General features: G+C 43.2%; 1 protein-coding gene across 5 annotated transcripts in view; it reads left to right on the top strand.

Annotated features, from left to right (window-relative positions):
• LRRC8D (leucine rich repeat containing 8 VRAC subunit D) overlaps positions 1-11,736 on the top strand; it is a 53,408-nt gene extending 41,672 nt beyond the window's left edge. For all 5 annotated transcript variants that reach the window (XM_048312705.1, XM_048312702.1, XM_048312703.1 and 2 more), the window contains one exon: positions 6,074-11,736. In XM_048312705.1, coding sequence (XP_048168662.1) covers positions 6,076-8,643 — 2,568 coding nt within the window. In that variant the 5' untranslated portion in view covers positions 6,074-6,075 and the 3' untranslated portion in view covers positions 8,644-11,736. The remainder of the gene's footprint in view (positions 1-6,073) is intronic.
• The last annotated feature ends 9,908 nt before the right edge of the window (positions 11,737-21,644 follow it).

Genomic DNA, 21,644 nt, shown 5'->3' with positions numbered 1-21,644 from the left:
TTTCTGATTTTCTAGAGATACTTCCTGATCAGTGCTTTTATCTGATAACATAAGCCCCATCCTGGTGTTAATGTTCTGCAATGCCTTCCATCACTAAAGTAGCAGCAAAACATTTCCTATAGTAGAGAAACACTATAAAAATGCCCATGTTGTATTTTCCTGTGAAATATTTCCTGGACTTTTCAGGTAGTACAAGACAGTGCTCAAATCCATGTTTGGCTGAATTTTAGGGGTCAATTTGCAGGATGGTTGAGAGGAGGGGCTGTAGTTGTAGTTGTACCTACAGCTGGTTTTGTAGCTTGAGTGGGCTCAGGTAGAGTAAAGCACAATAATCCCTTGTGAAATAAAGCAGCAGAGAGCTAAGTCCTCTTAGCCAACATACTAGGAGCTGCAAACCAGGCTAGGGATAGTTGGAATATTCCCACTTACTTTAGCAGGGCCATTTCCCTCTTTTACTTGATCCCAAAGCCTAGTGGTGATTAAACCTTCACTTTGTTTTAAGCTTCTCGTCTCAGAAACTGAATAACCAGTGCAGGTATGGGATGTGTCTGTATGCTCAGAATGCCTAAACTCGTCATGATTCAGAGACTTTCCTGTATGTCTTTGTGCATTATTTCACAAGGGTTCTGGGCCTCCTTATACTTGCTTCTGTGGAGAAGAAAAGGACGAAAAAGAAAAGGATAATGCCATCTTCTTGACCTTTGCAGATTTTCCATGGAACAATTGATACTGGCAGGGTCCTGGCTAACAGGAATCTCATAATGCATTCTTATCACATTAAGATCTAGTAGTCTGCTTTAGTAAGATATTGCAGAAGTAGAAATGGTTGGTGGAAAGTGACAGCAAAATATACAGTGGAAATAAATTTAAACTTATGGTCACTTGATCAAAAACAAGCTAGCAAAGCCTTGGGAAAACTTTTCTTCTCCTTAATTTCCTGTGGGAAGGGAGAAAACAATATTGTTCATGGTTGCACTTTTTCTTTTCAGCTAGAAATATTGAGGTTTTTTAGGGAATTCTTTACCAGATGCAGCGACAATGCAAATTGAGGAATTTTTTTGTTTCCTGAAACAAAGTGGACTTGTTTGGAGTCTTGGGAACCTGGGAGTAAAGGAGTATATCATGTGCTACAATTCTTGGTATATTTGTTTGTTCTGACTTTGAATTTGCTTTAACTTTAAATATGCTTTTAAGATAGGAGGGCCAGTAAGCTACAGGACAGACAGCTTTTATCTATAAGTACAGGAAGAAGTAGGATGTAAATAAACATTAGTGACATACCAGTCTGCTGCTTCCTTTTCCGCTAACTTCTGTATTTCAGCTAGAACAGTTTCTTAGGAAATATCCCAAATATGTCCATTTTGTATTTCAGCATTTATAGTCTGAAATGGGTCAGAAATTCACCAGGCGAATCACATTCCGACCTCTTTCTATTACACCTTTTCTTTAAGACTAATGAAATTATTGTAATTGTTAAAAAGAATGATTTATTAAATTAGTTGCTACCCTTGCTGATTTAATGTGGGCCTATAGCAATTGTATTGTCATTGTTAATTTTTTTCTCTTTATATTCCATTTTCACTGTAACTTGTATAACTGCAAAATAAACAAAGTAAGTTTAATTCTAGAGCTCCAAATCATGCTACTGCAGTACTTTCAGAACTTCAAGGTTTTCCACCTAAAATCTTAGAAGGTAGCAAGAAACAGCTGTGCTTAGAACAGTTGCATTTATTTAGGCTAAAGATTTTGGTTTTGTTTCAGGAGAAAGAATACACCCAGTAGATAGCTGGAAGTGATAGGTGGAAGTGAAAGAAGTTAATGTTATCCTGGAATGTCATCCATGTTACAGAGCTGGAGACAGGGTTTGAGAGGAAAAAAGGTTATTTGTTAAAATAGAAGTCTTAATGTAACTGTGCAGCCCTAAGGATCATACTGCAATAGGCCTGGATTAAAATATATTACTAAAACTAAACAGAAATGTGCTATTTGAAAAAGGAGTCTGTCCTAAAATTCCTTACTGGGAATTAAAAAACATTTCTCTTCAAGAACCTCACTTTCCTAGTGTGGGTCTCTTTGGATTTTGGGTGTGTCAAAACCCCATGTTCTGCTGAGCCTCAAGGTCCGTTTGGTGCCTTGTAAACCCTGAAAAGAGCTGAAAGAAGTGTGTGTTTTCACCATGAGAAATCAGGTATTTTAACATTTCAGCTGCACAGGACTTTGTTCTTCAGTTTCAGCTATCTGCTCACAGATGTTTTCTGCATTGGGGTTGTGAGTAGAGCATGCCCTGACTGGTCTTGAGGGGAGACCACCTATGGCAGGCTGGTGCAGGCTCTGCCTGCCAGACACAGACTGGCATTTGGGTCTTTTTTTTTTTTCTTTCTTTCTTTCTTTCTTTTTTTCCTTACTTCTGTGTTATCACTGTAGCTTATAATGAAACCCAAAGCCCAATTTGGCACTCTTAAAAGGAGTTGAAAATTAGTGATGAAAATACTATCCACCTACTCCAAGGAATATTTCAAACAGTAGGTTTTAAAAGCTTTGAATAGTTTAAATTCAGCTGCGGAATAAAGATATCCAAACCCATTACAGTACTGTACAGCCCTGTTGTTCTGAGTGCCTCTTAATAGTTTGATTTCTAAGTGTGTGCAGAAATATAATAAAAGCTAACTTCTGTGGTTATTAGTTTAGTAAAATCAAACACCAATACATGTTGTGATGGATTTAAGAGAGAAAAGATCAAATTTATTTGCAGGGTGTCAGAATGTGTCTTATACTGTGTGTAGGTTCATAGTTTTTCATTTTGGTTTTTAAGACTCAGAACGTTAAAAATTTTGGACATGTAAGGAGGCAAACCTGTTTTCAGCTCTCGGAATTGATTTTTGCTAGCTGGAAAAAGGTCTGACTGTCTTTTATGAGACAGTGTTAGTAATGCCACAGAGGAGTGTTTTGTGTTTTGTAACTGCTAATCTCTGCCAGAACAACAGCTCTTCTCTGAGTATCAGTAACGTGAAAGAAAAGATGTGTTCAGAGCACTGAATGTGCTACTTCTTGGTGTAAAGCTCCTGTTACACCATGCTGTCTACAGCTCCACAAAGAGGATTACTCAGGTTCTGTTGTGTCTCCTAACCTTTTTGGAAATGATGTTGTGTGTGCGAGACGGAGGTCTGGTAGAGGCGATCTTTAGCTTTTGCTGTTTTTTCTAAGTCTTTAGCTGGAGCCACTTTGTGCTCTGTCATTTCTTTTCCATTATTTCAGTTGTTTAGAGCAGTTACGTCTGCAGTACTTGGGTTTCAGTGCTTAATCCACATGTTCTCATGGCAGAAGCAAAAAAAATCACCTTCTTTCTGTGAAAGGCATTCTGGAGGCCATGCCCCAAACTGCAGTGAAGTAACTTCCCACGTAATTAGCTAGTGCAAAGTTGAGGAAAAGGCTAGCCCCAGAGGAACAAGCAGTAGCAGCTACCTGTGTTTGTTCCAGCAGTGATCTCGTTCCTCCTTCCCACCCCACTTGCCCTGCTCTCCCTGCACCGTGCATGGCTGCACGAGCTGGGGCACGGCTGCCGGGTGCCTGCAGGACTTGGCCTTGCTCCACCTTTGGCTTTGTGCTCTCCTGCTGAACTCACCTGGTGGGCAAGAAGTTCTTGTGGCAGCCAAGGTAGGTGAGACCACAGTGAAAACAGTGTGGAGATCGAGAGTATCCCTTCCAAAGAGTTTCCTGGGAAGAAAAAAATCCATTCAGGGGGAAAAATCACCTCTACTGCTGCTCTGTGGTTTTCCTGTTCTGGGCAGGTGACACAGTTGAGCCCGAGGAGTTAGGAGGGTCATTTTATATCAATCTGTTCACTTTAGCACAAATGGCTAATGCTGTTCATTTGCACACTGTTGTTATTTAAATGTCCAAGGTAGCAATTCTAGGGCAAGCAGTCACGCTGTGACTCGGTGTAGGTAAAGCACTGGGAGACATTAAAGGTAGGAGTTTGTAGCTAACTTCCACGTAAGGCACTTCGAGGCTTTGATAGCTGGGGTGTGTTACTGCTTGGTGTCCTTCAGCACTTTCTACAGCAGCTGTAGCCCTTGGGAGGTGGGTGGGGACAGGCTCAGGAACCCTGCTGCTGGAAGGAGGTCCTTGTACTGCTGGGAGGACTGAGACATCAAAAACTTCTGATGAGGGAGGAGTATTTGACATTCATTTTCCCACTGGAAAATAAAACGAGAACTGGAAGCTCCTTCTGCTGGTTCCCTGAGAAACTGAGCCGTAACTTCTAAGTTTTGGCAACTGTGCCAAGAGCACTGAGATGAGTGCTGCAGTGAGATAAAGTCCTCTCCTCTCTGGCTGCCTCTGCCACATCTCGGGCTTGGTATGCAAGACTGGTAAAAGCTTCTGGGAGGAGTGAGTGGGAGGCCAGGGACTGGATATCTCCCTGTGTTGGAGGAGAGACTTTGATCATGAGCTCTGTGGTAGTAAAGACAAGTGCTGGCCTTTCCCACAGACTGAGATGTGGGAGCTGCTTGCACTGGTGTGGGGAAGGAGGGGTGCATGACTTTGACCATATAGGCAATTGCTGGTATTTGAGTTCTGTGTGTAGAAAATGCCTTTTATCTAGAACTAATTGAATCATCACATTGTATTTATGTTGCCTGTGACACTGTGCTTTAGGGTGTGTAAGGTACAGGTCTGTCCGATCTGTTATGCTACAAGTTAAAAATAATAAATCGAATGCATCTTGTTACTGCTTGCTCTGATCTCCTTGTGCTCTGCTAAGCTGTTTATCTCCCAAGCAAAGGGAGACAGACTCTGTGGGATAAAGTGCCTACTATCTCCTTCCCTGCTGCATGTGTGCACACGAGCTAGATATTTTTCTTTAGAAATGGCAAATTTGGGTCACACATTCAGCAGTTAATATGATGATTTTACCACATCCTGCTTGCGCAGGAAGCTTATTTTTTTTAAAGCTGGTAAGTTGAGTCCTCCATATTTTGTCAAAACAAAAAGCAAAGCGAGTTATTTAAAGCTGTAGAGAGGTTTTGGATTCTCATGTGGTCAGTTTGCTGCTTTGTCTCACCATGCGTATGTTTAAGATAAAATGAAAGCTGTGCAGTCAGCTCCTGTGCTACCTGCACTAACCAGCTTCCTGTGATCACTAGGCTGTGATGATAATCTGAAAAAAATGTTTTCCCCATTATATTAAGAAAGAGTTGTGGGATTTGTTCTTGGTTAGCTGGCTTGAATCAGTTGGGGAAAAATATGTATACAGTACCAATATTTGGTCCAGTCATAGAATAAACATTTTGGGTTGGAAGGGACCTAAAAATACCATCTAGTTCCAACACTCCTGCCATGGGCAGGGATACCACTCACTAGATCAGGTTACTTAAGGCCCCATCCAACTGTTTTTTACTTTCAAACAGCTAAGTATGTTAAAAAATATGTGCCAAATGTTCACATAGTAACTGCAAGGCTTTCACTTGTGCAGTGGTACTTAAAAGGGAAGGGAGCCAATCAATCTGGTAAGACACGTGGATGATACTGTGTTGTGCTAGATGGAAAGAAATGAGAGGCCTTGCTGACAACATAACAAGACCTAAAATGTGCTGTCCAAGTCATGAGCAGAGTGCAAAGCATTTAGAAAAATGCTATTTTTTTTAAATGCAAGGTACCACAAAATACTGTTAGTACTGGATTTTATATGCTGAGACTCAAGCAATCATTTTTACAGAACTGGATTTTGTGCTGTGTAGTCTATTGTTGTTCTTCTTTTTATTAATACATATCAGCTACAGCATTTTACCTTTCAGATATTTCACTTGCACAGAGCAGGCTTTGGTGCTGTGAAGTGGCAAAGATAGATAAACATGATCTAGCTTGAAGTGAGATTTGCTAAAGTAATGCATTGTTTTGGTCATATCCTGTGAGAAATCTGTTGAGCAGAACGATGGACAATGTGTGACAGGCAACGAAAAATAAGGAAAAGTGAAACCTTCCGAGGATCTGTATGTCATGCTGGGATTGTTTTTAAATGGTAAAATTAATGTCCCCAGTCAACAATACTGATTTTGTCTTTGTTCTCTTGTAGGAATGTTCACCCTTGCAGAAGTTGCATCACTCAGTGACATCCAGCCAACTTACCGTATCTTGAAACCATGGTGGGATGTATTTATGGATTATCTCGCTGTTGTTATGTTAATGGTTGCCATTTTTGCTGGAACCATGCAGCTGACAAAAGACCAGGTGGTCTGCTTGCCAGTTCTGCAGTCTACTGTAAATTCAAAAGTGCAGCCTGATACATCAGGGAAGGCCGACTTTACCACTGTTGAAACAACCACTGGTCAAGAAGAATCATCAGCGAGAACTGTTTCCTTGGGAAGTGCCCCTACTGTAACACCTGGCATTCTTCTGAGCAGAGCTACCTCTTCTCAGTATCAACCCACTGAATCAGGCCAGGAGCTGAAGAAGGAGCAGAAAGATTCCTCGGGCCGTAAAACAAATTTGGATTTTCAGCAGTACGTATTTATTAACCAGATGTGCTATCATTTGGCTCTTCCTTGGTACTCCAAGTATTTTCCCTATCTTGTTCTCATCCATACTATCATTTTAATAGTCAGTAGTAATTTTTGGTTCAAGTATCCCAAGACTTGCTCAAAAATTGAGCATTTTGTGTCTATATTGGGGAAGTGCTTTGAGTCTCCTTGGACTACAAAAGCATTGTCTGAAACGGCATGTGAGGACTCTGAGGAGAACAAACAGAGGTTAACTGGTGCCCAGTCCCTGCCCAAGTATGTTTCTACTAGCAGTGATGAAGGAAGCCCAAGTGCTAGCACTCCCATGATAACCAAATCTGGCTTCAAATTTTCAGCTGACAAGCCGATGATTGAGATTCCCAGTGTCACGATTTTAGATAAGAAAGATGGAGAACAAGCCAAAGCACTGTTTGAGAAAGTCCGTAAGTTCCGGGCTCACGTGGAAGACAGTGATCTGATTTATAAGCTCTATGTTGGCCAGACTGTCATCAAGACTGTCAAGTTCATATTTATTCTCTGCTATACTGCAAACTTTGTCAACACCATCAGTTTTGAACACATCTGCAACCCAAAAGTGGAACACCTGATTGGCTACACACAGTTTGAATGTACACACAATATGGCTTATATGTTGAAGAAGCTGCTTATCAGCTACATTTCCCTCATTTGTGTCTATGGTTTTATCTGTCTCTACACGCTGTTCTGGCTGTTCCGAATACCTTTAAAAGAGTACTCTTTTGAAAAGGTCCGAGAAGAGAGTAGCTTCAGCGATATCCCCGATGTCAAAAATGATTTTGCGTTTCTCTTGCACATGGTAGATCAGTATGACCAGCTGTATTCTAAGCGATTTGGTGTCTTTTTGTCTGAGGTAAGCGAGAACAAACTGCGCGGAATTAGTTTAAACCATGAGTGGACTTACGAGAAGCTTCGGCAGCACGTCTCCCGCAATGCCCAGGACAAGCAAGAGTTGCATCTCTTCATGCTGTCAGGGGTTCCTGATGCAGTGTTTGATTTGACAGATCTGGATGTGTTGAAACTGGAGCTCATTCCTGAAGCGAAAATTACAGCCAAAATTTCCCAGATGACGAATCTTCAGGAGCTTCATCTGTACCACTGCCCTGCGAAGGTCGAGCAGACTGCCTTTAGCTTCCTCCGAGACCACTTGAGATGCCTTCATGTGAAATTCACAGATGTTGCAGAAATTCCTGCGTGGGTGTATTTGCTCAAAACCCTCCGTGAATTGTATTTGATAGGCAACTTGAACTCTGAAAATAATAAAATGATAGGGCTTGAATCTCTTAGAGAGTTGAGACACCTTAAAATTCTCCACGTGAAGAGCAATTTGACCAAAATTCCCCCCAATATCACAGATGTAGCACCACATCTAACAAAACTAGTCATTCATAATGATGGCACTAAGCTTGTGGTACTCAATAGCCTTAAGAAAATGACTAATGTTGCGGAGTTGGAACTGCAGAACTGTGAACTGGAGAGAATTCCCCATGCCATCTTCAGTCTCTCTAACTTACAGGAACTGGATTTAAAGTCAAATAGTATACGCACAATTGAAGAAATCATCAGTTTCCAGCATTTAAAAAGATTGACTTGTTTAAAGCTGTGGCACAATAAAATAGTCAGCATTCCTTCATCCATTACCCACATAAAAAATTTGGAGTCTCTTTATCTCTCCAATAACAAACTTGAAACCTTACCTGCCGCAGTGTTCAGTTTACAGAAACTTAGGTGTTTAGATGTAAGCTACAACTCAATTGCGGTGATTCCAGTGGAAATTGGTTTGCTTCAAAATCTTCAGCATTTTCACATCACAGGAAACAAAGTCGACGTTTTGCCAAAACAGTTGTTTAAATGTGTTAAATTGAGGACTTTGAGTCTGGGACAAAACTGCATTACCTCAATCCCAGATAAAGTAAGTCAGCTGTTGCAGCTGACTTACCTGGAACTGAAGGGAAACTGCTTGGACCGTCTGCCAGCTATGCTGGGGCAGTGTCAGCTTCTCAGGAAAAGTGGGCTCATAGTGGAAGATCACCTCTTTGACACTTTACCCTCAGAAGTTAAAGAGGTGTTGAATCAAGACACAAGCATTCCCTTTGCTAATGGGATTTAGACTGAAATGCTCTGGTAGCTGGCTTCCAAACAGCAAATGCTAGATAAAAATACGGCAATTGTGAGATCATGGTTTTAAAAAGCAGAATTCCTTGGAAGGCAGAATTACTAGCAGCATTAGAAGAAGTGCAACTGAGTGTTCAATGTTTGCAGTGTTTTAAAAGTTCATTTCCAAAATTTTTGAGAGGATAAAAACCTTAATAATCTCAATTATTTTTTCCTTAAATTGTTTGTAACTTGGATGCTGCCGCTTTTGAATGTTTACAAATTTGCTTGTCTGCTTAAAGTAAATGATTAAATTGATGACCTTTTCTTACTATGCAAGTTATTCCTTAAGGTCTGGTTTTACTTTAGTGCATTATGGGGAGGCAAACCAAGGCTAAATGTTGTATGTGATATGGGCCTAACAGCACATGGAACACATGTTGAATTGTGTTGTTAGTGTTTAGCTATCCTTGGCAAATGAAACCAGTTTGGGTGTGATTTGAACTGCACCAGAACCACCATTTTCCTGCATTAAGGTATGTGGTTTCATAGAATCATGGAATTGTTTAGGGTGGCAAAGACCTGTAAGATCATCAAGTCCAATCATTAACCTAACACTGCCAGGTCCACCATGTCCCTAATCACCATGTCTGCGCTTTTTTTGAATGCCTCTGGCAATGGTGGTTCCACCACTTCCCTGGGCAGCCTATTCCAATATTTGACCACCCTTTCAGTGAAAAAATTTTTCCTAATAATCTAAACCTTTCCTAGCACAGCTTGTGTCTTCTTGTGCTATTGCTTGTTACCTGGGAGAAAAGACTGACCCCCACCTCACTGCACCATCCTTTCAAGTAGTTGTAGGGAGCAATAAGGGTCCCTCCTGAGCCTCATTTTCTCCAGGCTTAACACCCCCAGCTCCCTCAGCCAGTCCTCACATGACTTACGTTCCAGACCCTTCACCAGCTCCACTGACCTTCTCTGGACCCTCTCCAGTACTTCAAGTACACTCTCCAGGCCAGGTTGTGTTTGCCTTCATTCTTCTCCTCAAGGCCTCATGTTTCTGGGTGAGATTCCTTCTGTGGTCCAGTGTGCTAGTCCTTCACACTGGCGAAGGCCCGTCACCTTCCTGCAGCTGGTCTCCCCCTCAGCCTCCATAATGCTCCTCTGCTCCATGCAGCAGTGGTAGCACTGGGAGAATGCTGCCATGTGGCTTTCAAGTTGGAGATAGTTTTGATGTTTGGACTCTTTAGGAACATGACTTTGAAAGCCATTAAACAAGTGACTTTACTGCTCATGTTTTGCTCTTCTGAGTTTTTATCTGGAATACTCAAGGCATTTTTTGAGTTGGTGATTGTTTTGTTTCACAGCCCTTGCTTAGGCTGTGGGGCATCATCTCCATTTACTAGACTAATAACAGACATACAATCTGCTTTTTCACTCAACTGTGATTAAGCTTTATCATCTGTTGTGGTGTCTTCCGCACCTGGACTTTACCGTACCCCAGCCCAACTAATCTGATGTCTCTGAACACTTACTCACTGTTAGAAAACCCTGTGTCAGATAAGTCATCCAGTAAAGAAAAAAGCAGACAGCAGTGAGCTTGGGATTTTTTTGTTGTTGTTGGTCTTCTTGGTGGTGTTTTTTTTAACTGAATTTGCATTGCCAGAACCATTAGAGAAATATAATCCATTAAATCTGCAAAATCATCAGTTGTAAATCTCAGTCATTTACATTCCATGTGTGCAGAAAAGAAGTACTATGCTGGGAGATGATTGCATGATTACTCATGGTTTAAACACAATTCCCTATTGTAGTGTGGTCAGGACTGAACTAGTCTGTAGTTCAAGGGACTGTTCTTCTCACACAGAAATCCTCATGCACAGTGATTTCTACTGTAACTTCACCAGAGCTGCCCTGACTTACACCACTATTAACAAGCAGATAGTTTAGGCCTAGAGGCACTGAGCAGGCAGGAACTTTTCAAATACTGCTCTTAGAAGTCTTGCACATTTTATTGTTAATAATTTACTGTTAGTCATGCTGGGAGGACTGTTCTTAGCTGTAGGCAGCGGTCTCTGAGTACATACCTGCACCATATATTTATGTATATCAGAAGACCAGTTTATGAGTAGTGGTTTTCCTACTTCTCATGGGGATACAGTCTGTTTTCCACTTGCCAGCTGGTAGTAAGCTTGGGCTGTTGACAGTTTCACAATACGAAGTCACAGGTTAGGCAGAGTACTTGGAGTTACTGATCTGTCCTCCACTGGGAAACTTAGTGCTAATCCTCAGATTGTTTTTTTTAAGTAGAAGTTAAGGCTGCAGCAGAATTTTTTTTTTTTAACTCTTTCATTTGTTTATTTTTTGCACATAGATCACTTTAAAATTGCTGGACTATTGACTCTTTAGAAAAAACTGTGGAATATACTTTTGGTGTATGCTTTGTATTTGCTGTTGAGTGTCATTTCAGTTTCCAAGAAATTTTGTGTAGGAGGGAGGAAGAGTTGGAGGATCAGAAAATGATTAAAATATTTAGAAAAACAGTTCTATTTTTCATCTTTTCCCCCCCTTTTTAATAGCAGAGTCGCACAGAATGTGGCTGTGTATTGATCTAGTTTTTAAAAGGTGCTTTTGGTGTTTCTGATTCTCCTGCTGGCCCTACTGATGTTCAAAAAATAAATCCATGTCTATTTCACCCAACTATGGTATACTCAAAAAATAAACCCATGTCCACTTAATGAGTATGGTACACATAACTTAGACCACTTTTTTGACTAGTTAGTAGCCAACTGTACTTCTTCAGACAATTTTCTCCAAAATAAATGTATGTTAAAGTTAATTTCTGGCTCCTAATGCTTGCTTAGCATAAACTCCATTCTTGTTTTTAGGAGATCTTTCTCAGTGTGGGGAGGAACTGCCCAGCATCCCCATGTCACCTCCCCCAAGTCCTTCCTCCTCTTTGTGACTGTTTATAATGTTCCTATTTCCTGCGTGTCAACTGACACAGTTTTGCTTTAAAGTCTTGGAAGTTCATCTCTTTTCCATGTAAGGCATGTGAAATATATTTTGCATTTCTATTTGATTTAATAAATAAGATGTTTATATCTTCCTCTAATCTATTTTTTTAATGGGTGAAAAGTGTGTTTGCATAGTAAAAACTCTGATTTCAAGTACCTTATGCTGAACTTGTTCTGTGGTGCCTGTACTCTTAAGAAGGAAGAGGTATGAGTTGCTGCTCCCAGTAAATTCTGTAGGTATGGTTTCTATCTAGAACACTAGAATACAGTACTTCAGAATAATTTTTCTTTTTTTTTTTCATGTACACAATCTAAATGACCTACCACTGTTTTTATTTGGCTAATCAAATTCTGCAGAACACTTGTATGGCCCTGGAAGAAAAACCTGCGTTTGTTAAAATGAGAGGAAGGAGGAAATTGCCCATTCTGTTTGCTGCTGCCACTGTAACTCATTTTGGTAAAGATCCTTTAGTTTTCCAATAAATTGACCTTTTGGAAACTGCTTCCAATGACACATACAGAACTATGGCATTCCTGGGCAGGTATCAAGCCTCTTAGTATAAGGGAGGGTGCTGGCACTTGAGAAAGGCTCTCTGCTGCTATGTAAGTGGCTTTGCAGTCCTGAGCTGCCCTCTCCGGTAGCAAAGCAGGATGCCCAGGCACTGTACACCATGTCTGAGTATGGGGGTTCTGCTTTGTGGACTGCATTTTTAATAAAAATCTTACAGAAATAGCTGTTCTGTAGATCATGTTTCCATGGCTATGCAGAGAAATTTATGGTGTATGGTTACATGAAGGCAGTAGGTTAGATTTTGATGCCTTTACTTAAAGTCACATTAAACAAAGCAGGTGCTTCTACAGCTGTAGTGTTGACTGTCGTTCTCATTTCTTGCAGAAGATCTTGGCTTTCAGACTTCTCAGTTCTCAAGACAGGGAGTTGAGCATGAAACCTGACAGTCCCAAGTGTAACTTCTGCAGCTTGTTGAGAACAAGAAAAATGGGGCTTCTGTTGAGTCTTTGGGTTGTGATCCTAAACATCAGAACAAAAGTCTTGGATTTGCTGAGGGATCTCAGTACTGGTAGCAGAGCCATAGGGCACAGTGACAGTGGGCTGAGGGGAGTTTATCTGGGCAGTGTCACCCAGTGTGATGGGATCGCTGTCTATGCAACAACCGGCCTCACAGCCACTGTGGAGCATGGCACTGCTTTTCAGTCCAAAGCAAGGAAGGAGGCTAAACCTGTGACTTGAGACCTACTTTAAGGTTTGGTACAGCCTTCTCGTCACCTGGGGTAAAGGATATTGAAAACAGTTATATTTCCTATCTATAAGCTGTGGATTCTTTAAGGGAGGTAGAATGCCTGAATGATTGTGAAAAACGCAAATCATGCAGAAATTATATCATGTAGAAAGATTAAAGAGGCGGAGGCAGTCTCATCATTAGCTGCATGGCAGAGCCCTGTCAATGCGTTTCTAATGTGTGATCCCAGCACAATTTGATTTAGACAGCAAATCATCATCAGTCTGGGCAGGACTAGAAGATACCTCAACCCGTCTTTAAGCCTGTCACCCTGCCTCATGCAGAAATAAGGTTCCCTAAACTCATTCCTGCCAGATGTTTGTTAATATTAGAATGGGTTAGACAGTGATGGAAGTTCAGCGTCTCTAGGCAAGCTGTTTACTTAGTCATCTCCACACTGAAGAAACACAGCAAGACAGCTGCTGATGCTCCGTTTAAGCCAAACCAAATGATTAGAAATACATCGACCTATTTGCTTGCAGAAGTACAGACAAACAGACTGCTATGTGGATATGTTGCATCCTGAGCAGCTTGGGAGGACTGAATTTTTGGATTCCTGTAAAAAAGGCCCTGAGGAACAGCTTGCCTCAGTTCAGTTACAGATACAGCACAAACAGTTGCGTTCTCCAGTGACAGCAGGGCCAACCACCGTGCAATGCATCCATGACTGGTCTGCCTTGTTTTAGGCTGGAGTCTGACACCTATGCCCTTACAAAGCCTGGGTGTTTTGTTTCTTCAGAAAGACATTTTATGAAGGCATTTAAATAAAAAGTTTCTTGAGCAAGTTTGCTGTAGGAACATGCAAGTTGATCCTTAAGATTACCAAAATTGAAAGAACTGAGAGAAATTCTGTAGTGATTTTGACCCTGGCATTAATCCCTTGCCTCCCTCTGTGAATTGATAAAATTACTGCACAAACTATGATTAGCTTACAGCATTACCCAAATGGTTGGCATTTCAGCACTGCAGAAGAGTTCCCAGCTCAGGCTGTCCACTTGTGCTTATACAGTTCAGCACTTAAACCAAAGGCATCAAACACTGAGGTTGCAAAACCCTGTGGGTTTATGCTGTGACCAGTTTCCCAGGACAGCAAATCATTCCCCATGCTGCTGAAGGGAGGGTACACTGTGTCACTGAGTACAGTTGTTTCTGTAGCAAAGATGGAGCTGTAGGATTAAGCTCAGAAACAGATTTTCCAAGCTGATTACTAATATGCACTCATTCCACGATAAAAGTCATGAGAGATGTAGTTTCTGGCTGAGATGCTGAAAATAGTTCCTGTAACTCAGCCAGGCATGGGTACAGAAGTGGCAGCTCTGTAATGCTGCACATCAACACAATACAACTCAAGTGAGGATCTTTAAAACCGCACACCCTGGAGTTTGGCCAGGCTGCATCTCTCTCCCTTCTCTGAAGAGAACAGCCCCCTAAGCCCTTCTGCAATTACTATTGCTGGGACCTTTGTTCTGTCTTGCCTCCAACAGCACATTGCCCCTTGATGCTGGAGGTAACACAGGGTTATTGGTTTAATGATGACTGTTTGGGAAGAAAGCCATCTTCTAAATTAACACCACAGTTGCTTGCAGGAAGTTGTCCAGCACAGAGCAGGTCTGTTCCCATAAAATGAACATGCTGTGCCCATAAACAATAAAATTTCAAGTTAGGACTGGGTTGTGTAGACCATTAGGAATAAATGCATGAACATGTTGCTGTTCTGCTAACCAGTTCTGGGTATTTTTGCTGCTTCACGTGGTTTGTAAAAATGGATTTTAAGACCCTTTTCCCTAACATGCTGCAGCAACTCTGGAGCCAGTGTTGCTGGCCTGGGGCAGGCTGGCTTACCCCAGAGGGTGTTGCTGGAGCTGCTCTGGCAGAGCTGAGGTGGGAGAAGGTCTGGGTGTGGTGGTTGTTGCCAGTACGCCATAGAGGGTGTCCTCTTCTGGGGAAGCCAGATTTACTTCACTCCTCCTGAGGAAATGCCATACAAGAAAGAGTGTGCCCTTAAACACCAAATAAAGGTGATACTGTTGAATGGAACATGGAATGTTTCTGAAAGATGAGGATCATGATTGTAGGAGGAAATGCAGAATGAGTGTGAAAAAAAGGGACTAAATGGTCCTGAGAGGAGGTAGAGCCCCCACTTGCAGCTGGAAATTTCAGAAGCTTTAGAAAGATAGTGTAAAATCTGGAATGCAAGTTACAGGTGCTCTGAACTTTGAACTATAGCCAAGTTCAAATTCTCAGGGCACTGTATGACTTTGCCTTTTTCTTTTTTTTTTCTATTTTCTTTCTTGACATCTGTCTGCTCTGCGTCTCAGAACAGGGCCTTAGGTTACCTGTGCAGCTGGCTGCTTACATGATGTCCTTCCCCTCCTGCTCCCGTGCAAGTATCTGTGATAAGCTTATCTTGGCACTCATCCCAGCAGGGCCCTACCAGGAGCTGCAGGCCTGCCCTGCCTCGTGCTTGGCAGCGCCCTGTAGGGAAACCCTGGCACTATCAAGGGCCAGAGTCTAATCTGGGAGCTGCAGCTTCCCCCTGTGAAGGGGTTGTCCCTCTGGCTGGCAGGCAATTCCTGGGGGGGGTGGAGCTCTGCCAGCATAGTGGGGCTTGAAGCTCCCTCCCAGCTCCAGCCTCCCTGTCCAGGGCTGCTGCATGGAAGTGCTGGGGCAGGAGGGGTCCTGTCCACTTCAGCTCACACAGCTGGCAGGAACCACGTTCTTGCCGCAGCCCTCTAAGGAAAGGGTTGCCATAACATCCTGAAGCTGTGATTTCCATAGGCATCCCCATGGCTCCTGCAGTTCTGTGTCTGAAGAGCCTCCCATATCTTTGTTGGAAATTGAGTTGTGTGTTTCTAACCCTGTTCAAAGAGGATGCAGAGAACACCTGATGATTGTCATAGGCTCTTCTGCAGTGAGTGCTTCTCCTCCACCTTGCCTCTTTTTCTCTGCCCTGGGTTAAACCTCTTCCTTCAGCCTTTCTTTCTTGTTTGGGTGTGGTTTGTAACTCATGTTTTTCTCCTCTCAATCCTCTCAGTTTACCAAGTTTGATAAAAGTAGTGATGTCTGTAATGGGATGTTGGATGTGGGACGTGGGCTGAGGCCTCCCAGTGTAGAGCCCTGACCCTGAGGACACACAGCCATAGGGAGACTCCCCAGGAGCAACAGTGTCGTGACTTCCTGGAGCCCTCCACAGAAAGGGAATTCAGAGGCCATTTTGCAAGGTGCCTTTGGTCTGATGGTGGGTCAGGGCAGTGGCAGGATGTTGCACAGGGGCAGGTGACTCTGCTGCCCTTGTTTGCTGTTTGGCTTCTCTGAGGTCCAGGGGATACATCTGAAGGCAGTGGTTGGTGTCCAAGCCCTCCAGGCTCTTACCTATCATGAGAGTTTAGTTGTGGAGTTCTTCCCACACTGTAGCTGCAAGAATGTCCTATGGATGTAAAATGCTGGCAAATGGAGACTCTTGAGTATGTACCCAGGTCTGTAGGGGTGTAATGCACAACAGAGCTGGAAACCAGGTGCCTTTCAGGGACTCAGGTTTTAAGCTATTGAAATTGTGAAATGTGCTTAACAAAAGGCAAAGGCCAGCTGGGTTGTAAATTGCTCACTGTCAGTATCAGTTTGTGTATTTGAGACCTGAGAAAATGCCAGCATGATCTGACCCAGGAGAATGAGACAGGTTTCTAGCTGCCTTTGTACTAAAATCTAGTTAAGTAAATTGGCTTTAAAATTGAGTGTGTGTGCGGTGGTGCTGGCCCTGTGAGTCGGCACTCGTGTGGATCAATAATAGTACTTGGGAATGTTCCTCAAACCTTCAGAGCTATTTATGGCTGAGTGCATGTTCCTCTTACCACAAATTCCAGCCTGCACCCAGAGCATGGATGTTTGCCCCAGGTGCTGCTGATCTGAAACCCCAGTGATTCAGTGTCATGTCTGCAAGACAGAGGTCAGCTCCAGGAGTCCACACAGGCATTGCACAAAGGAGCTTTAGCATGTCCTCTCTCAGGGACCTCCTCTTCTTTCAGTTTAAGACCAGTAAAGCTGATGGGCTGCAGTTTTGAACTAGAACTCTGCAGAAGAGGCCTTAATTAAATCATTTTTCTGAAGTAATTAAAAGACTGTAAAATAATCATGTAGACAGCAGCTACACCATGGTTGGAAACCTGCCTTTCTCCTCCCTGCCAGGAAGTCAGGTGAATCTTGGCCATGTCTATCCCAGAACAGCAGGTATGCTCCCAGCCAGGGTGTCTCTGAAGGAGTTGCCCGACAGAAGAATTACACCCGCTGTGAAAGGTAATTTCAGAGAAAGGCAGGCAGGGTTACTGCCCTATCTACAGGTCCTTGTGCCTGTGGAGCTTTGTTTATGTTTGTTCTTGGCACTGATCATCCTTAGCAACATCTTTAACTCTGAATGTATTTGTTTAATTAAACACTTTTGACATTCTTTACAGGGCTTCTAATTGCTGCGTGCCCCAGAGGAGCTTGCAGCAGACAGCATGGGTTGTGAAACACTGAACAGCCTGCTTGGGGCTCAGAGGGTCCAAAAATGAGCGGTTTAGCTTTACATTCTGCTGCTCTCTCCTCACCAGACTGAGAAAGGGCTGGTAGTGGAGGAGACCTCAGAGACGTAGCATTGCTGTGGTTTTGTTAGGTGGCAATCAGTGCTCCTGACAGCCTGAAGGGCTGCTGCTATTATTAGCAAAATGTTGGTGGTGTGATTAGCTCTGTGCAAGACTTGAATTCAAAGAAGATTAAAGGATGTATGGACAGATGCAAACTGGACTAGGCACTGGATATTATAAAACTAGGTCAGTCCTATGTGATGTGGGAAAAGGTGTGTAGATGCTGGTTCTCCACTTGTTACCCTGCTGGCCACAGCATTTCCAGTACTTAACAGCTAACAGGCCTCAGTGTGAGCTGCTGCTCCTCAGTGTATGAGAGTGGAGCAGGTGGGGTGCCCAGGATGGATTCCCCATGTTGGGATGTGTAGTGGGGCTGGGCAGTTTACAAGGACTTAGGTTAAAAATGCCCTGAGTCCCAAGATCATTGGCCCTCAGCAGCCCCACTGCCTGCAGGGGTATCTCTGTTCCTGTCAGTAACTGTGAATGACACATTTTGGGGAAGAAAAACAGCTCTAAACACTCATTTTAGTACAGAATTATTTTACTGTGGTGCTGTTTAGGAGGTTTACTGCTGTGAAACTCCTTGTTACATGATATTTGGGATGATATGAGTTTTCTTAGTCTCAAGAGGACGCAAAGGAAGTTCATGGGAGAGAACTCCAGGGAAGATTAGCAAATACATGGAAACTGCCTCTGCTGTGGCATGGCCCTGGCTTTTGCCCTGATTTTCCTATGATCTGCAGCACCTCCTTTGGCTGCTGTCAGGAAGGGAGGTTCTCCCACAACACACGCTGGTGGAGAGCAAACACTGCTTCCTTCCATCAGGAGGCAACACAACTACAACGTGCTCACACCGCAGAGCACACCACACAACTGCCAGCCTCGGGCATGGCTTCAATTGGCATCATGACACCTTTATTACAGGCTGCTTGGGATAACTTTCTGTGACAGAAAAGCTAAATTCCCTGTCCTTCTCTGTCTCGTTTTTGTCCATCCTCCGCAGCACGCACATACTTTGCTTTTTCCAGACCAGCCAGTGGTGTTGTCTGGGCACACAGGCACCATCTGCTCAGAGGGGAGAGAGAGGTTTTACTCCTTGGTGTAAGCCACAGCCTTTGATAGATACTTCTTTGACTGTGTTACACAAACAGACCCAAATGATGGTATGTGCTCCCTATTTGGGGGCTCCTCCCTGGCAGGACCCCTCTCCTCCCTGCTGCTTGCAGGATGCTCCATCATTTGTTGTGAGTTCCCGAGTGATCTGAGCTTGTATGGCCTTCTGGGACTGGCTCCAGCGTGGGCTCCTGTGCAGGAGACAAGGATGGGACTTCAGGCACTGCTGGCAGAGGATACTTGAGTCCTACTCCTGCTCACAGAGGGGGAGGAGGGACTGCCAGATACCCCCGTCCTCCCTTTGTACTAAAGATGGGCATGTACCTCTGGTCTGATACATGGAGAGGAAGGGATGGATGGCTGGTGCCTGGCTTTTGCTGATTTTGTGTCTCTCCAGAGCACTGTCCACAAGAGGACCCAGATGGGGCTCCTCCACCTCACCTGCATGCTGGGGGTTGCTCAGGAGTGTGCTGATTTTGGGGCAGAATGAGCCAAGCATTTTGGAGCTCTTTGGAGCTGACTTAAAAATGCAAAGGTTTTTTCAGACTGAGCAGACAGAGACTCTTACTGTCTCCCAGAGCAGTCACCACATTTGGAGATGCAGCTCTTGTTTCCTTCTATGAGGTTTTGTACAAAGGCAGTGGCTAAGTGGCTGTCAGAGGCCAGGGGGATGGAAATTTCCTGTTTCTAATGTTGCAGGGTTGAAGTGAGGCACAGCTTGTGAGATTAATGCAATGATTATGAGGAGTTTGGAACTAGTCCTAACACATCACAGAAAGCAAAGAAATCCTGTGGTTCAGTGTGCTGACTGTTCACAGGGCTGCTCTGCCTCTACACAGCTCACCTCCTGAAGCTGTCATACAAAGCATATGGTTAAATAAGCTCCAGTGAAACAATCTTCTAAAAAATTGGGGTTGCTTCTCAGAGCTCGATCACTAACTGGGGTAGAGGCGAACTGTCCCTACACTAACCCCTCTTAAAGGACTTTTTTGTTTTACTAAAATGTTTGTTCTGAAGTCCTTTGGCTTCCCATTCAAAATGAATTGAAACTTGTTTTTTTCCAGATGCCTCTTTTGAAAACTTCACACTTGAGCCATTGTGCATGGCAGCTCTGATTTCAACCTGCTAAAAGTTTGACAACAATATCTGCAGTCTTTATTTTCTCTTCCCTGTGGGTTGGGTTTTGTTTTGTTTCTTCTTTCTTGCTGCCAATTTGGAACAGGAGAAGTTCTGGCTAAATCCTTCCGCCCTAATAAAATCTACTGCGAAACTTCTGAAGGAACCATTCTAGTGCATCACCCTATTAGTATGTGGGGACCATTTTCTTCCTGCAAGGATATTACTGTACATTTATGCTAACTTTATCAGGAAAAAACCTACTCTCTAAAATTCAGGGCCGTTTTGGAGATGCTGCCATCCTTCGTTAACTAATTTGCTGTTTTATTGAAACCACAGAATTGTGGGGAACATTTCTGTGCCAGGCCTTCTCAATGGGCTGGTTGTGCTCAGGTAAGTGCTCAGTGCTGCAAGGGTTGCACAACCCCATCCTTCAGCTTCTGTAAGTATCTTTTTACAAGCTCTAGGATCAGGATTCGTGCCTGCAGTATTTTTACTTTGGTGCAGTTCTCTTTAGCAGTAAAGCACTGTGTATGGGATGTTTATTGGGCAAACACCATGGCTTCAAACTCCTGCAAGTGAAACTGCCTTTATTTTATTGATTTTCACTGTTCCAGGCATACCAAGAGAAAATACAAACACCATATAGAATGTGGATCTTTAGATGCCATTTGGGGATAAATATTTGCAAAGACGTGAGTTACAGACAAAGGCATGAGTTACAGGCAAAGAAACATGCTCGGGCCTGAAAAAATATCCAATCTTTATGTTGTCCCCCTGTCTTTGCTGATCTGGCTCAGCCAGGGAAATAGCAGTGAGCACTTGGCTGGTCAGCCCTGCCCTGGCACCTGAATCCAGAACTACACAGAGGGCTGAGAAGGCAGGTCACTCCTTTGCTCTGCTCTGTGTGCTTTGCTGAAGAGGAGAGCCAGATGGTGATATTCATTCCGGTGGCACGGAGCAGCGGACAGTGGCCTGTTGGGAAAAGATCCAAGACCATCAATTCATTTTCATTGCCCATGAATGGTGAGCGTATCGATTTAATCCAAGAGCTAAATAGACAATGCCATATCCACGGTTGCTGATATACAGCTTTGCTTTTCTTGTGACTTAGAGCATCCAGGAAGTAGCTTTAAACAAACAGCTTGTATGTCTTCTTTCAGGAGGGAACTGGTGAAAGTTTGTGGAGAGACAGTCACTCTGGCACAGCCCTCATTAGGCTGGAGGAATCCTGGGCAGATGGGAACTACATTAGTTGTTGTGGTCAGCTTACAAACTTCTTTAATTTGCTGAAGGAAACAGACCTGACAGGGCTATAGGACTTTATAAACAACTTTTTTTTTTTTTTTTTACCTATTCTTACTCAGATCCTCAGGCAAAGAAGACACAAAGTTTTAATTCAAAACCCCATATCCTACAGTTGATGTCCTAGGTGTCCCACATTTAACAGCAGGCCTATTTGGTTTCTGTGTTTTAAAAAAATTCATGGAGATCTCTGACCTTTTCACTAGAGCTAAACTTGCAAGGTAAGGCAGGGTATGATCACAGCACAGTTCAGTAAGTAATGCTGCCTTTGACTGGTTTGACCAGCAGTGGCATGGATGTCAGCAAAGGGTCTTGAGACTCTCTACTTCAAATGTCTGTAAAAATACCTCTCCTTCTGTTGCTGGCACAGCCCTGACTGTGCACACAGGAACCCCACCTTCACTGGCTAGTAGGTGGCTCTGATTTCTCATGCTTCTGGTGCCAATAAATTTTGCAATTTTTTGTGTGTAACTTGGATGGAAAACGATATTTTGGGGTTTTTTTTCTGTTATTGCTGCTTTTGCTCTCCTTCCCCTGGTATATATCTTG

This window comes from Corvus hawaiiensis, chromosome 9, assembly GCF_020740725.1.
Source record: "Corvus hawaiiensis isolate bCorHaw1 chromosome 9, bCorHaw1.pri.cur, whole genome shotgun sequence".
NCBI classification, from domain to species: Eukaryota; Metazoa; Chordata; class Aves; order Passeriformes; family Corvidae; genus Corvus; species Corvus hawaiiensis.
This window is presented reverse-complemented; position numbering and strand designations above follow the sequence as displayed.